Source organism: Scyliorhinus torazame, chromosome 9 (genome assembly GCF_047496885.1).
Source record: "Scyliorhinus torazame isolate Kashiwa2021f chromosome 9, sScyTor2.1, whole genome shotgun sequence".
Lineage (NCBI taxonomy): Eukaryota > Metazoa > Chordata > Chondrichthyes > Carcharhiniformes > Scyliorhinidae > Scyliorhinus > Scyliorhinus torazame.
Genome location: NC_092715.1, coordinates 22294479 through 22309049, shown reverse-complemented (window position 1 = coordinate 22309049; position 14571 = coordinate 22294479). Strand labels below are relative to the sequence as shown.

At 46.7% G+C, this 14571-nt stretch overlaps 1 protein-coding gene across 3 annotated transcripts in view; it reads right to left on the bottom strand.

Annotated features, from left to right (window-relative positions):
- The window catches only part of rnf4 (ring finger protein 4), a 77868-nt gene that overhangs the window by 41266 nt on the left and 22031 nt on the right, over positions 1 to 14571 (bottom strand). For 2 of the 3 annotated variants that reach the window (XM_072515685.1, XM_072515686.1), the window contains exons 2-3: positions 12866 to 13154; positions 6141 to 6240 (exon numbers count right to left, since the gene is read on the bottom strand). In XM_072515685.1, coding sequence (XP_072371786.1) covers positions 6141 to 6240; positions 12866 to 12874 — 109 coding nt within the window. In that variant the 5' untranslated portion in view covers positions 12875 to 13154. Of the gene's footprint in view, positions 1 to 6140; positions 6241 to 10787; positions 10922 to 12865; positions 13155 to 14571 lie in introns of all 3 variants that reach the window. The other variant, XM_072515687.1, reaches the window with a different exon arrangement.

Sequence of the window (14571 nt, the reverse complement as noted above, 5' to 3'; positions counted from 1 at the left end):
GGAGTCAGCTGACTTGCGGAAGTGCAATGGAGGGAGTAAACCAGCTAGGATGGGTCCTAGCCGGGGGGGGGGGGGGGGGGGGGGGGGGGAGATCGGGATCGAGTTGCTGCTGCTAAGGTCAAGGAGGAGCTGGAGCGAGTGGGGGGTGGGTCGAGACGGGGGTATGCCGCTGTGGGGAACGGGCCGGTGTGGGGTGCGGGCGCGTGGCTGGCCGAGGAGGGGTCACGGCTAGTCGGCGGGGGAGGGGGACGGGTAGCCTCCTGATCCGGCTGATAACCTGGAATGTAAGGGGACTGAATGGGCCGGTTAAGCGGGCCCACGTGTTCGCGCACCTGAAGGGGCTCAAGGCGGATGTGGTTGTGCTCCAGGAGACACACCTGAAGGTGGCAGACCAGGTAAGACTGAGGAAAGGGTGGGTAGGTCAGGTGTTTCACTCGGGGTAGATGCCAAAAATCGAGGGGTGGCGATCTTGGTGGGAAAGGTGTCATTCGAGGCGTCGAGCATTGTGGCAGATAATGGCGGTAGGTACATAATGGTAAGTGGTAAGTTGCAGGAAAAGAGGGTGGTACTGGTCAATGTGTATGCTCCGAACTGGGACGATGCGGGTTTTATGCGGCGTATGTTGGGTCGGATCCCAGACTTGGAAGTGGGGGGCCTGATAATGGGGGGAGACTTTAACACTGTGTTGGAACCGGCACTGGATCGCTCCAGGTCTAGGACGGGGAGGAAGCCGGCGGTGGCTAGAGTGTTGAGGGGATTTATGGACCAAATGGGAGGGATGGACCCGTGGAGATTTGCAAGGCTGGGGGCTAGGGAATTTTCATTCTTCTCATGTCCATAAGGCTTATTCTCGAATTGACTTTTTCATTTTGAGTAGGGCGCTGATAGCGAGAGTAGAGGATACCGAGTATTCGGCAATAGCCATTTCGGACCACGCCCCGCATTGGGTGGACTTGGAGATGGGGGAGGAGAGGGACCAGCGCCCGCTGTGGCGCTTGGAGGTGGGGCTACTGGCGGACGAGGTGGTGAGCGAGCGGGTCCGAGGAAGTATAGAGAGGTACTTGGAGACCAACGACAACGGGGAGGTCTGAGTGGGGATGGTATGGGAGGCACTGAAGGCAGTGGTGAGGGGAGAGCTGATCTCCATGAGGGCCCACATGGAGCTGAGGGAGCGGGGGCAGAGGGAGAGGCTGGTGGGGGAGATGGTGAGGGTAGACAGAAGGTATGCGGAAGAGCCTGAGGAAGGATTGTTGAGGAAGAGGCGCAGCCTCCAGACCGAATTTGACCTGGTGACCACCAGGAAGGCGGAGGTGCAGTGGAGGAAGGCCCAGGGGGCGGTCTACGAGTATGGGGAAAAAGGCAAGCCGGATGCTGGCGCATCAGCTTCGGAAGCGGGACGCAGCTAGGGAGATCGGGGGAGTTAAGGACAGGGGAGGGAGCATGGTGCGGAGTGGGGTTGGCATCAATGGGGTCTTCAGGGACTTCCACGAGGAATTGTACCGATCCGAGCCCCCATGGGAAGAGGGTGGGATGGGCAGTTTCCTGGACCAATTGAGGTTTCCAAAGGTGGAAGAGGGACTAGGGGCCCCGATTGGGCTGGAGGAGCTGATCAAAGGGATAGGAAGCATGCAGGTGGGGAAAGCACCGGGGCCGGACGGTTTCCCGGTCGAATTCTATAAAAAATATATGGACCTGTTGGGCCCGCTGTTAGTTAGGACCTTTAATGAGGCAAGGGAGGGGAGGGGGGGGGGGGGGCTATACCCCCGACGATGTCCCGAGCACTGATCTCCTTGATCCTGAAGCGGGACAAGGGTCCCCTGCAATGTGGGTCTTACAGACCTATTTCCTTGCTAAATGTAGATGCCAAGGTGCTGGCGAAGGTCTTAGCCACGAGGATTGAGGATTGTGCCACAGATCATCCATGAAGACCAGACAGGGGAGACGGTTGAACGCGAATGTGCGGAGGCTTTTGAACGTTATCATGATGCCGGCGAGGGAGGGGGAGGCGGAGATAGTGGTGGCGATGGACGCTGAGAAAGCCTTCGATAGGGTAGAGTGGGGGTACCTGTGGGAGGTGCTGAAGAGGTTCGGGTTTGGGGAGGGGTTTGTCAGGTGGGTTAGGCTGTTGTATGAGGTCCCGATGGCGAGTGTGGCCACAAATAGGAGGAGGTCAGAGTACTTTCGGTTGCACCGAGGGACGAGACAGGGGTCCCCCCTGTCCTTTGCACTGGCGATTGAACCCCTGGCTATGGCACTGAGAGAGTCGAGGAATTGGAGGGGGTTGGTGCGGGGTGGGGAGGAGCATAGGGTGTTGCTTTATGCGGACAACCGACTGCTGTATGTGACGCATCCGGTGGGAGGAATGCCAGAGGTAATGAGGATCCTTAGGGAATTCGGGGACTTTTCGGGGTACAAGCTCAATATGGGGAAGAGCGAGCTGTTCGTAGTTCAGCTAGGGGACCAGGAGAGGGGAATTGGCGAGCTCCCACTAAAAAGGGCGGAGAGGAGCTTCCGATATTTGGGGGTCCAGATGGCCAGGAGCTGGGGGGCCCTGCATAGGCTTAACTTTACAAGGCTGGTGGAGCAAATGGAGGAGGAGTTCAAGAGGTGGGACGCGTTGCCTCTGACCTTGGCGGGTAGGGTGCAGTCAATCAAAATGACGGTGCTCCCAAGGTTTTTGTTCCTGTTCCAGTGCCTCCCCGGGTTTATCCCGAAGGCTTTTTTCAGGCGGGTTAACAGGAGTATAATGGGGTTTGTCACCGCTCCCTCCAAGGAGGTATACCACGAGCCCGGTGGTGGTGGCGGCCCTCAAAATTTGGGGGCAGTGGAGGGGGGGGGGGGGGGGGGGAGATCTCGGAAACATACCAGGTGCTGCCACGCATGGTACAGGAGAGGGTGCTCTCGGGGGGGGGTGGTTGGAGAGGGGAAGATCTCGGCAACTTACCAGGTGATGCAGGAGGAGGAGGAGGCCTCGGTGGAGGTGCTGAAAGGTAAGTGTGAGGAGGAGTTGGGGGAGGAGATCGAGGAGGGGACGTGGGCAGATGCCCTAGGGAGGGTGAACTCTTCCTCATCGTGCGCGAGGCTCAGCCTCATACAGTTTAAGGTGCTGCATAGGGCACACATGACCGGGACAAGGATGAGCCGGTTCTTTGGGGGTGAGGACAGATGTGTTAGGTGCTCAGGGAGCCCAGCAAATCACACCCATATGTTCTGAGCATGCCCAGCGCTGGAGGAATTTTGGAAGGGCGTAGTGAGGACGGTGTCGAGGGTGGTAGGATCCAGGGTCAGACCGGGCTGGGGGTTCGCAATATTTGGGGTGGCAGAGGAGCCGGGAGTGCAGGAGGCGAAAGAGGCCGGAATTCTGGCCTTTGCGTCCCTGGTAGCCCGGCGAAGGATTCTCCTTCAGTGGAAAGATGCGAGGCCCCCAAGCGTGGAATCCTGGATTGTCGATATGGCAGGGTTCATTAAATTGTAGAGGGTGAAATTCACCTTGAGAGGGTCGGTACAAGGGTTCTTTAGGCGGTGGCAACCGTTCTTAGACTTTCTGGCAGAACGATAGACATTGGTCAATGGCAGCAGCAGCTGGGGGGGGGGGGGGGGGGGGGGGGGGGGGTTGCTTTTTTAGATTGTGTTTTGTACTTAACCCTGTTGGGTTCTTTTTTCTTTCTCATTTTGTTATTGATATTTTATGAAAACCTTTAATAAAAATTACTTTAAAAAAAAAAGTGGCTAAGAGACTGGACTAGGACCATTAAGTTTTCAAAGTGGAGCGGAAAGATCAATTCATTCCAGGGGTGATATCATAAGAAATAGGGCACGCGTGGTCATTTTATAAACGAACTTCATTAAAACAAATGCAAACTTTCAAACCGAACAATAACACATTACATGTAATTTCTTAAATTTAACACCCCAGTTCCCATTAAGCATTACTTCAAAATAACATACAGCTTTCATTCCATTTACATAGGCAGACAAAGATGATACTGGTGTTTAAGAAGCAATTTTCAGCTATTAATCAAATTCCTTTGGAACCCTTTTCGAAAGCCTGTCTCTGGGACAGTTTTTTTCACGACATCTCTCGGTCGCTTTTCAAATCCGTCTCCGGACCTGTTCAAAACAGGATTCTTCTGTCTGAGCTCCACCCAGCCCCTCAAACAAAAGTGCTCTCCTGGGGTGCCTAGACATGAACCTATCGTCATTATCTTGGCTGTTTGATTTCCCACGTTTAAACAAAAGAGGGCCATGCTATTGATATGCAACTAACCTCCCATTGACAGACAAAGAGACCATCAGACTCTGTAATGGGCTAATAGCTGGACAGTCAGAAGTGTCCCAAAGGACAATGGATCTAGAGTGACTCACCCTTGCTGAACAGGGGCATCCTGTGTATTCTCACTAACAGGTTTAAGCCTGGGGTGGCATGGTGGTGCAGTGGTTAGCACTGTTGCCTATGGCACTGAGGACCCAGGTTCGAATCCTGGCCCTGGGTCACTGTCTGTGTGGAGTTTGCACATTCTCCCCGTGTCTGCGTGGGTTTCACCCCACAACCCAAAGATGTGCAGGTTAGGTGGATTGGCCACGCTAAATTGTCCCTTCATTGGAAAAAAATTATTAATTTTAAAAAAAACAAGTTTAAGCCTGAATGGGGCAGTGTAACTGAGGCCAGGTGGGGACGGATCCCTCTGACTCAGTCATTGCCAGCAGTTTTTTCCCCTCAGTCAGTTTAACCCCTAAATTGCCTGCCACATCTTCAATCCCATCTCTGGATCCAATTTCATAATATCTCCCTCATTTTTTTTAAAAATAAATTTAGAGTACCTATTTTTTTTCCAATTAAGAGGCAATTTAGCGTGGCCAATTCACCTAGCTCGCACATCTTTTGGAATGTGGGGCGAAACCCACATAAACACGGGGAGAATGTGCAAACTCCACACGGTCAGTGACCCAGAGCCAGGATTGAACCTGGGACCTTGGCGCCGTGAGGCCACAGTGCTAACCCACTGCTCCACCGTGCTGCCCATATCTCCCTCTCATAAGATTGTAACAAAACCTTTCATTTTCTCTACATAGTTGTATTCCAATCATTCACAAGACGAATCACAAGAAAGCACAACAGCGTCTATATTTCCTGAGGAAACTAAGGAAATTCAGCATGTCCATATTAACTCTGACAAACTTTTACAGATGCACCACAGAAAGCATCCTATCCGGCTGCATCACAGCCTGTTATAGCAACTGCTCAGCTCAAACCCACAAGAAACTGCAGAGAGTCATGAACACAGCCCAGTCCATCACATAAACCTGCCTCCCATCCATTGACTCCATCTGCACCTCCCGCTGCCTGGGGAAAGCAGGCAGTATAATCAAAGATCCCTCCCACCCGGCTTACTCACTCTTCCAACTTCTTCCATCAGGCAGGAGATACAGAAGTCTGAGAACATGCACGAACAGACTCAAATACGGCTTCTTCCCCGCTGTTACCAGACTCCTAAACGACCCTCTTATAGACTGACCTGATGAACACTACACCCTTGTATGCTCCACCCGATGCCGGTGTTATCTAGTTACATTGTGTATCTTGTGTTGCCCTATTATGCATTTTCTTTTCTTTTCTTTTCTTTTCTTTTCATGTGCTTAATGATCTGTTGAGCTGCTTGCAGAAAAATACTTTTCACTGTACCTCGGTACACGTTACAATAAACAAAATCCAATCCAATCTGTACAATCAAAGGTGTCTATTTAAATAAGTTGCCTTTCTCCTCAAACTCAAAGTACAAGAAGAAAATTCCCAGATTACTTTTATTAACTCACTGGGATGTATTACATGCAATGTTAGACAGAGATTGGGTGTGTCAGATTTTTACACTACCTGGATGGAGAGTGCAAGTATTTGTAGCACTCGTCAAATGCAATATTGCAGATGCTACTTTCAAAGCCTGCTTCACACAGGTGCTAACAAACCCCATGTGAACTGTGCACCAGAAGGTCTGGTTTAAGGTGGACTGGTTCACTCCATGTAAAAGCAAATTGACCTCCAGTGGTCACATTTTCCTGCCAAGCATTTCCACAGTAACAATCTTGAATTGGTTTGGTCTCACCCACAAGACGGTTTGATGGAGAGAAACCTTGCTCCTTACCAGTCTCTACGATTTCCGCCTCTGGTTCAGCCGGAGTTCTGCGTTGGTGGCGTACCCGTCTGGATTCCTGAGAAGGCATCATCCTACGTTTTCGGTGTGTCTGAAAATATAAAGCAATATATCCTTTGTCGACAATGACAATTGCATTGATCTACTTCTCACTTGGTTTTCTCCTTTATTAGAGATCAATTTCTCAACAACAAAAAAGGCTTTCCTGGCAGGGAATCCTGGATTGGCTCTGCTTTTCCTGAAATAAAAATGTTTAATTTCGGCAGTAAAGTGAGGACATGGTTCAGGAGGGACTTTATTAAAGTACAGAAAATATTAAGTGACTTAAAAGGAGGTAAATTCAGAAAACACTTTAAAGTAAGCAGGACCAGATGGTGAAAAAAATATACTTCAGAAAAATGAGACGTGTAAATCTTTCACATAAATGCCGGGAATACTCTGTGGGGCAGGGCAACAAAGATGCAAGTTTTAGTTAGGGACCTTCAGAATACAGCTGGGTCAATTGTACTCCAAGGAGGAGCTCCGTTGAGTCGAATGGTCTGTCTGGAACATTAGCGTTTATTGCAAAAGGACTGGAGCATCAAAGTAGAGAAGTGTTGTTGCAATTGTATAGGGTGTTGGTGAGACCACATCTGGAGAATGGTGTCCAGTTTTGGTCTCCTTATTTGAGGAAGGATGTGGTGGCATTGGAGGCAGTTCAGAGGAGGTGTACCACAAGGATCTGTTTTGGGGCCACTGCTGTTTGTCATTTTTATAAATGACCTGGAGGAGGGCGTAGAAGGATGGGTGAGTAAATTTGCAGATGGCACTAAAGTCAGTGGAGTTGTGGACAGTGCGGAAAGATGTTACAAGTTACAGAGGGACATAGATAAGCTGCAGCGCTGGGCTGAGAGGTGGCAAATGGAGTTTAATGCAGAAAAGTGTGAGGTGATTCATTTTGGAAGGAATAACAGGAAGACTGAGTACTGGGCTAATGGTAAGATTCTTGGCAGTGTGGATGAGCAGAGAGATCGCAGTGTCCGTGTACATAGATCCATGAAAGTTGCCACCCAGGTTGAGAGGGTTGTTAAGAAGGCATACGGTGTGTTAGCTTTTATTGGTATTGGGATTGTGTTTCGGAGCCATGAGGTCATGTTGCAGCTGTACAACACTCTGGTGCGGCCGCATTTGGAGTATTGCGTGCAATTTTGGTCGCCGCATTATAGGAAGGATGTGGAAGCATTGGAAAGGGTGCAGAGGAGATTTACCAGAATGTTGCCTGGTATGGGGGGAAGATCTTATGAGGAAAGGCTGAGGGACCCGAGGCTGTTTTCATTAGAGAGAAGAAGGTTAAGAGGCGACTTAATTGAGGCATACAAGATGATCAGAGGATTGGATAGGGTGGACAGTGAGAGCCTTTTTCCTCGGATGGTGATGTCTAGCACGGGGGGACATACCTTCAAATCTTTAAATTGAGGGGAGATAGATATAAGACAGACGTCAGAGGTAGGTTCTTTACTCAGAGTAGTAAGGGCGTGGAATGCCCTGCCTGCAACAGTAGTGGACTCGCCAACACGAAGGACATTCAAATGGTCATTGGACAGACATATGGACAATAAGGGAATAGTGTAGATGGGCTTTCGAGTGGTTTCACAGGTCGGTGCAACATCAAGGGCCGAAGGGCCTGTACTGCGCTGTAATGTTCTATGTTCTATGGTTCACCAGATTGATTCCAGGGATGAAAGGGTTGACGTATGAGGAGAGATTAAACAGTTTGGACTTGTACTTGCTGGGAATGAGAGGGGTGTGATTGAGGTATATAAAATACTAAAAGGGATTGATAAAGTAAACGTAGACCAAATGTTCCCCCTTGCGGGGCAATCTAGAACGAGAAGTCATAGATCGAGGTTGAGAGGCGGTAGATTTAGAACTGAGATGAGGAGGAACTACTTCACGCAGGGGGTGGTGAATTTGTGAACTCACTGCCCCATAGTGCAGTGGAATCTGAGTCATTAAATGGTTTCAAGAAGGAGATAGATATATTTCTGATAAAAGATGGGTTAAAGGGATAGGGGCAACAGGTAGGGAGGTGGATTTGAGACCAGAAAGAGATCAGCCACGATCTGATTGAATGGTGGAGAGGCTCGAAGGGCTGAATTGCCGACTTCTGCTCCTAATTCCTATGTCTTTTCCTATTCTCCACTACCCGTTGGAGAGAAAGTGCAGAGGAGATTTGTCAGAACAATATTTGGGAAAGCGGCTTGACCTATGTGAAGATATGAGAGAAACTGGGATTATTCTCCTCCGAACAGTGAAGTTTAATAGGAGATTTAATGGATGTGCTCAAAATGGTGTCAGTTTTGATCAGAGTAAATCAGGAGATTTTTCCATGGTGGGTGAGTTGGTTGGTAACCAAATGGCACATAGATAACTGACAAAATAACCAGTTTTTGTTTTATTTTTACGCAGCAAGTCATGATGATCTGGAATGCTCTGCCTGAAAGGGAGGTGGTAACAAGAAATGTTAAAAGGAGAACTGGATCTATATTTGAAAACAAAACTGCAGGGTATGGAGAAATAGCAGAGGAAGTGGGATTAGCTGTATAGCTCTGGCAAAAGAGCTGGCAAAGGAATACTGGGCTGAATGGACTCCTATGCTGTTTGATCCTCTGAACAAAATGGCAAGCATAAAACGTTATGTCCTCTTGACACTTGTGACATTGTTTGGATTACAACTGCTTGTTGTATACAATTGTAGAAAGAGCAAATAGCTGGTGACTGCAAGAGAGAAAGTGATGTGGTTCAAAGGGTGGAGCAGCTGACCAAAAATACAGCACCAAGATTTAAAATATTCTGTTTTCAATCGGAACAGGCATATATAAATGGGTTTAATCCAAAATGGGAAAGGCCACAAAAGAATTAGCTGCATACAATTATCTATATGCATTTAGACTTTGGTTTAGTGTCTTGTTCGTATTCCCCATCATAATTTAACCTATCTACTTCAAAGAAACCCACATTTACTTCTGACCAAACATATTGTAAACGCTTATTTTTAATATTACTTCTGAGTTTACCTTAATTCTAATCCCTCCCCACACGCACAATCAACATTTTAGTCATCTGTTGCTGATTAGTCAATACCTCCCAATCTCAGGAGGATTATTCTTTTGGGCAATATTAGAAGATCCCTCTTTTTAAAAATGTTTTTAAAATAAATTTAGATCATCCAATTAAGGAGCAATTTATCGTGGTCAATCCACCTAACCTACAGATCTTTGGGTTGTGGGGGTGAAACCCACGCAGGCATGGGGAGAATGAGCAAGCTCCACATTGACAGTGACCAGGATCGAACCCGCGTCCTCAGAGCTGTACTGCAGCAGTGCTAACCACTGTGCTGCCCTAAAGATTCCTCTTTTAATCAAATACTGCCCGAAACTTTTCTCTTCAGCTTCAGTTGTAGCTCTTTTCCAGTGGAATTTGTATTTCTCAAAGAAAACATATATGGTTTGAGAAATATTATTTCAAATGTTGGCCATTGTTTATCTACCATCATTTCTTTTAATCTAATTTCTCAAACCATTTCAGCCAACTTAGCCCACATAAAACTTAAACAAAGCCTGTAATAAGGCAAGACCCCAGTATCCGACTAAACCACATCTCTCTTATTCGTATAGTTAGGGAGCAGCTGAACCATTGATTGAGCAGCTTCAGCTGACAGTGTGAATAGATGTCTTAGGGCAGGAATCAGTATGTGGCCGATGGTCTGACTTTGGTGGCTGCTGTCACAAATTGAGCTGCTTCTACAAATGGCCATATCTTCCATAGCAAAATCGCCTACCCCCAGGAGGTTAAACTTAATATGGATACTGATTCTGAAAAAGATGCCTCAGCAACTGCCTTCCTCAGGAAGAGGGGATATGGATCGCTTCAGGAAGTGGAGGATGATGAGTCTGAGGATTCAAAACCACTCCTGGAGGAGTTGGACATTGATCTAATTGGCCATAAATAGTAGGCCATTTAGCCCTTCAAGCCTGCTCTGCCATTCATTAGCATGGCTTCCATGGAGGAACCGGTACAATATAGCCTCCAATGGAGCATCCAAGTCCAACACCATCAGTCTTACTTACATCCCAGACCTAGTGCAGTTTCTTCTGCGAGGGGCTAAGATAAACGACTGTTTATCCCTCCAGAGGGGAGAGCGCAGGTTTAATTTAGAAAATCATTTACAGGGTGTAGGTGTCACTGGAAAGGCCAGCATTTATTGCCCATCCATAGTTGTCCCGGGGAAGGAGGGGGTGAGCTGCCTTCTTGAACTGTTGCAGTCCATGGGGTACAGGTACACCCACAGTGCTGTTCGGAAGAGAGTTCCAGGATTTTGACCCAGCTACAGTGAAAGAACAGTGATATATTTCCAAGTCAGGATGGTGAGTGACTTGGAGGGTAACCTCCAGGCAGTGGTGTTCCCATGTATCTGTCACTCTTGTCCTTCTAGATGGCAGTGGCCGTGGGTTTGGAAGGTTCTGGAGTTATTTTCCTCTGAAAACATTTCCTGTCTCTTTTGACACAAATCTATGTGTAGTTTGATTAGACTGGTCCCTTTGCTGGTTCAAACTTTTTTTTCACAACTAGAGCAAAATCTGCAAAGTTTGTACTCACTCATCCCAAACATCAGACAGGAAAACTGGACGCCCTTTTAAGCTTAGGGACTGGAGTAGGCCATTCAGTCCCTTTCCAGCAGCAAAATCACAGCTGCTCTGTGTCTCAATTCCTTTGAACTGCCTTCACCACAGCTATCGAGAAGTATGGGGCGAACAGAAAATTATCAATCTCAGATTAAAAATGAACAATTCATTGGTCTGTCAAATTAGTTTTTGTTTGTGGAAGAGAGTCCCAAACTTGAACCACAACTCTTTACATTTTGACGAGTTCCTCCAATTTTATTCCTAAAGTTCTGGCTCTAATTTCTTGACTGTGCCCCCAGCCTTGAAAGTAACTAGGTGGAAACAACTTCTCCCCTTCTATCCTTTGAACTTAATATCTTTAAAACTGAGCAAATCACCCCAACCTCCTAAATTCCAAAGAATACAACCCTAATTTCCGTGATCTCTCTTTGGCATTTAATCATTGTAGCCCAGGTAACAGCTATGTTGCACTCCTTCCAAGGCCAATATATCCTCCCTAAGCTGTAGTAACCAGAACTTCTCTCCGTACTCTCAAGTGTGGTCTCACCAGGGCGTTATACAGATAAAATATGTTTTTATGCCATTGTATTTGATTCCACTAGATACATCCACCTCTTGGATTAGCTTCTGTATCTATTCATCCCATAGTCTATGCCTAAATTCCTCCATCCAAAGTGCATAACCTCACATTTTCCACATTGTATTTCATCTGCCATTTCACTATCCACTCTCCTAGCCTGTCCAAATCTTTCTGCAGCCCCCTTGCTTCCTCAATACTACCTGCCCCTCTACAGATCTTTGCATCATCTGCAAACTTAGCAACAGTGCCTTCAGTTCCTTCTTCCAGATCATTAATGTATATTGCGAAAAGTTGTGGTCCAAGCACCGACCCCGGAGACACACCACTAGTCACCAGCTGCAATCCTGAAAAAGACCCCTTTTATCCCCACTCTTTGCCTTCTGCCAGTCAGCCAATCCTCTATCCATGCCAGGATCTTACCCTTAAACCATGGGCTCTTAACTTATTTAACAGTCTCCTATGCTGCACCTTGTCAAAGGCCTTCGTCTAACTTCCTTGTTACCTCCTCAAAGATCTCTAACAGATTTGTCAGACATGACCTCCCTTTGACAAAAGCCGTGCTGATTGAGTCCTATTTTATCATTCACATCCAAGTACTCTGCGATCTCATCTTTAATAATGGACTCTAAAATCTTACCAATGACCGAAGTCAGGCTAACAGGCCTATAATTTCCTGTCTTCTGTCTCCCTCCCTTCTTAAACAGTGATGTTACATTAGCCACTTTCCAGTTCTCTGGGACCCTCCCTGCCTCCAGTGATTCCTGATAGATCACCACCAATGCCTCCACAATCTCCTCAGCTATCTCTTTTAGAACCCTGGGGTATAGTCCATCCGGTCCAGGTGACTTACCCACCTTCAGCCTTTTCAGTTACCCCAGAACCTTCTCCTTAGAGATGGCCACTGCACTCGCCTCTGCCACCTGATTCTGCTGGAGCTCTGGCATCCCACTGGTGTCCTCCACCGTGAAGACTGATTTAAAGTAACTATTCAGTTCCTCTGCCATTTCTTTGTTTCCTACTACTTCTCCAGCCACTTTTCCAGTGGTCCAATGTCTATTCTTGCCTTTTATATATTGAAAAAACTCTTCCGATCTTCTTTTATATTACTAGTTAGCTTGCACTCATATTTCATCTTCTCTCCCCTTATTGCTTTTTTTAGTTGTCCCCTTATTGCTTTTTTAGTTGTCCTCTGCTCACTTTTAAAGGCTTCCCAATCCTCTGGCTTCTCACTAATCCTCGCCACTTTGTATGCTTTTTCTTTTGCTTTTATGCTGACCATGACTTCCCTCGGCAACCAATAATGCCTTGTCCTCACCTTGGCATGTTTCCTCCTCCTTGGGATGAATTTCTGCTGTGCCTCCCGAATAACCCCAAAAACCCCTGCCATTGCTGTTCCACTGTCTTCCTTGCTAGTCTCCTTTCCCAATCAAAGTTAGGACACCGACGTGAAATAAGTGAGTATTAGTACTTACTGTGCTCATTGTGTTCTGAAATTAAAATTAAGACAAGAGATGAGAAGATTTAAAAAGCTTTTCATCAGTTAAACGCAAGGGATGGCTTCCGACCCAATGCTTAAGTTCTGTTTGGCCACATGTCTTCTGCCTGTCGATCTTGAAGATCTGGCTTCCCTTAATTTATAGTTAGTATTAAAAAGTCCTTTGCTCCGTCAAATGAGGTTCAGAATCTTTGATAAAGCTGACAATCCTTTAGAAGAGATAATCTACCAGGATGCACTGTAGCTGGACAGGACATGGGGGTACTCTGTATTAAAAAGAAAAAAAGACTTGCATTTATAACGCACCTTTCACAACAACCTCTTTCCAAAGTGTTGTTCAGCCAAATGACAACACTTCTACTTTTGATGGACTTTTGTAGCATGGAAAACATAGCAATCAATTGACACACAGCAAGATACCATAACTAACAATAGGGTAAATGAGCAGATAATCTTTCAGTGAGGCTGGTTAAGGGACAAATATTGGCCAGGACATGAGATGTACTCCCTGTGCTTCTTTGTAGTTATGGGATGGAAATTGTGTTCACTGGAGAGAAGAGAGCAGATGAGGCTTCTGTTTAAAGAGAGCACCTCCCACCTCAGCATTTCACTGGGATGTTCTCAGAGTGGGATTTTAATTCACATCCTCCTGATTGAAGAGTCAGAAGTTTTAATTTTTAAAAAAAATTTAAGTGCCACCCGCGGAGCCACTGACACTCATTACGGTGGCACTGCACCATAATAGTAGAGCAGATGCTGCCCCAACTAACACAGCCTCTAACAGACTGATGTAAGGAATGTTACCACTTTGTTGCAGTGAGCTATGCTGCAATAATTTGGGAAATTTCTGAACTTCCCAGGCAGTAGCTGTGCTGGCAACTCGCTCCAGAAAAATGGGCTAAATTCAGCGACGTTGGCCGTGAGCTTCCTAACAGGTAGTTGAAGAGTGGCAGAGGTGGAGTTCAGGGGCAGGTCATATGCTGCTGAAGACTAAAAAGACAGGATGTGAAACAATTAAAACAAACATGAAATTGGGCATTCGGTTGCGGGACCAAAGGGCTAATAGCACTTACAGAACCATGAGTCAACCAAGATCTAGGTGGGGCAAAAAAGAACATAAGAACATAAGAACTAGGAGCAGGAGTAGGCCATCTGGCCCCTCGAGCCTGCTCCGCCATTCAATGAGATAATGGCTGATCTTTTGTGGACTCAGATCCACTTTCCGGCCCGAACACCATAACCCTTAATCCCTTTATTCTTCAAAAAACTATCTATCTTTATCTTAAACATTTAATGAAGGAGCCTTTACTGCTTCACTGGGCAAGGATTCCATAGATTCACAACCCTTTTGGGTGAAGAAGTTACTCCTAAACTCAGTCCTAAATCTATTTCCCCTTATTTTGAGGCTATGCCCCCTAGTTCTGCTTTCACCCGCCAGTGGAAACAACCTGCCTGCATCTATCCTATCTATTCCCTTCATAATTTTATGTTTCGAAAGAGCCAGTGAAAACGCAGCCTCTCAAAATAGTGAGAAAGATATACCTGAAAAAATATTTATATTTGCATTTCACACTTATTACCAGGTAATAATTCTCCAATTTAATAATCCCATTGACAATTTATGCAATATTCCACATAACCACAGCTCAAATTTTAAAAACCTGAAGGACCATAAAGGTATCG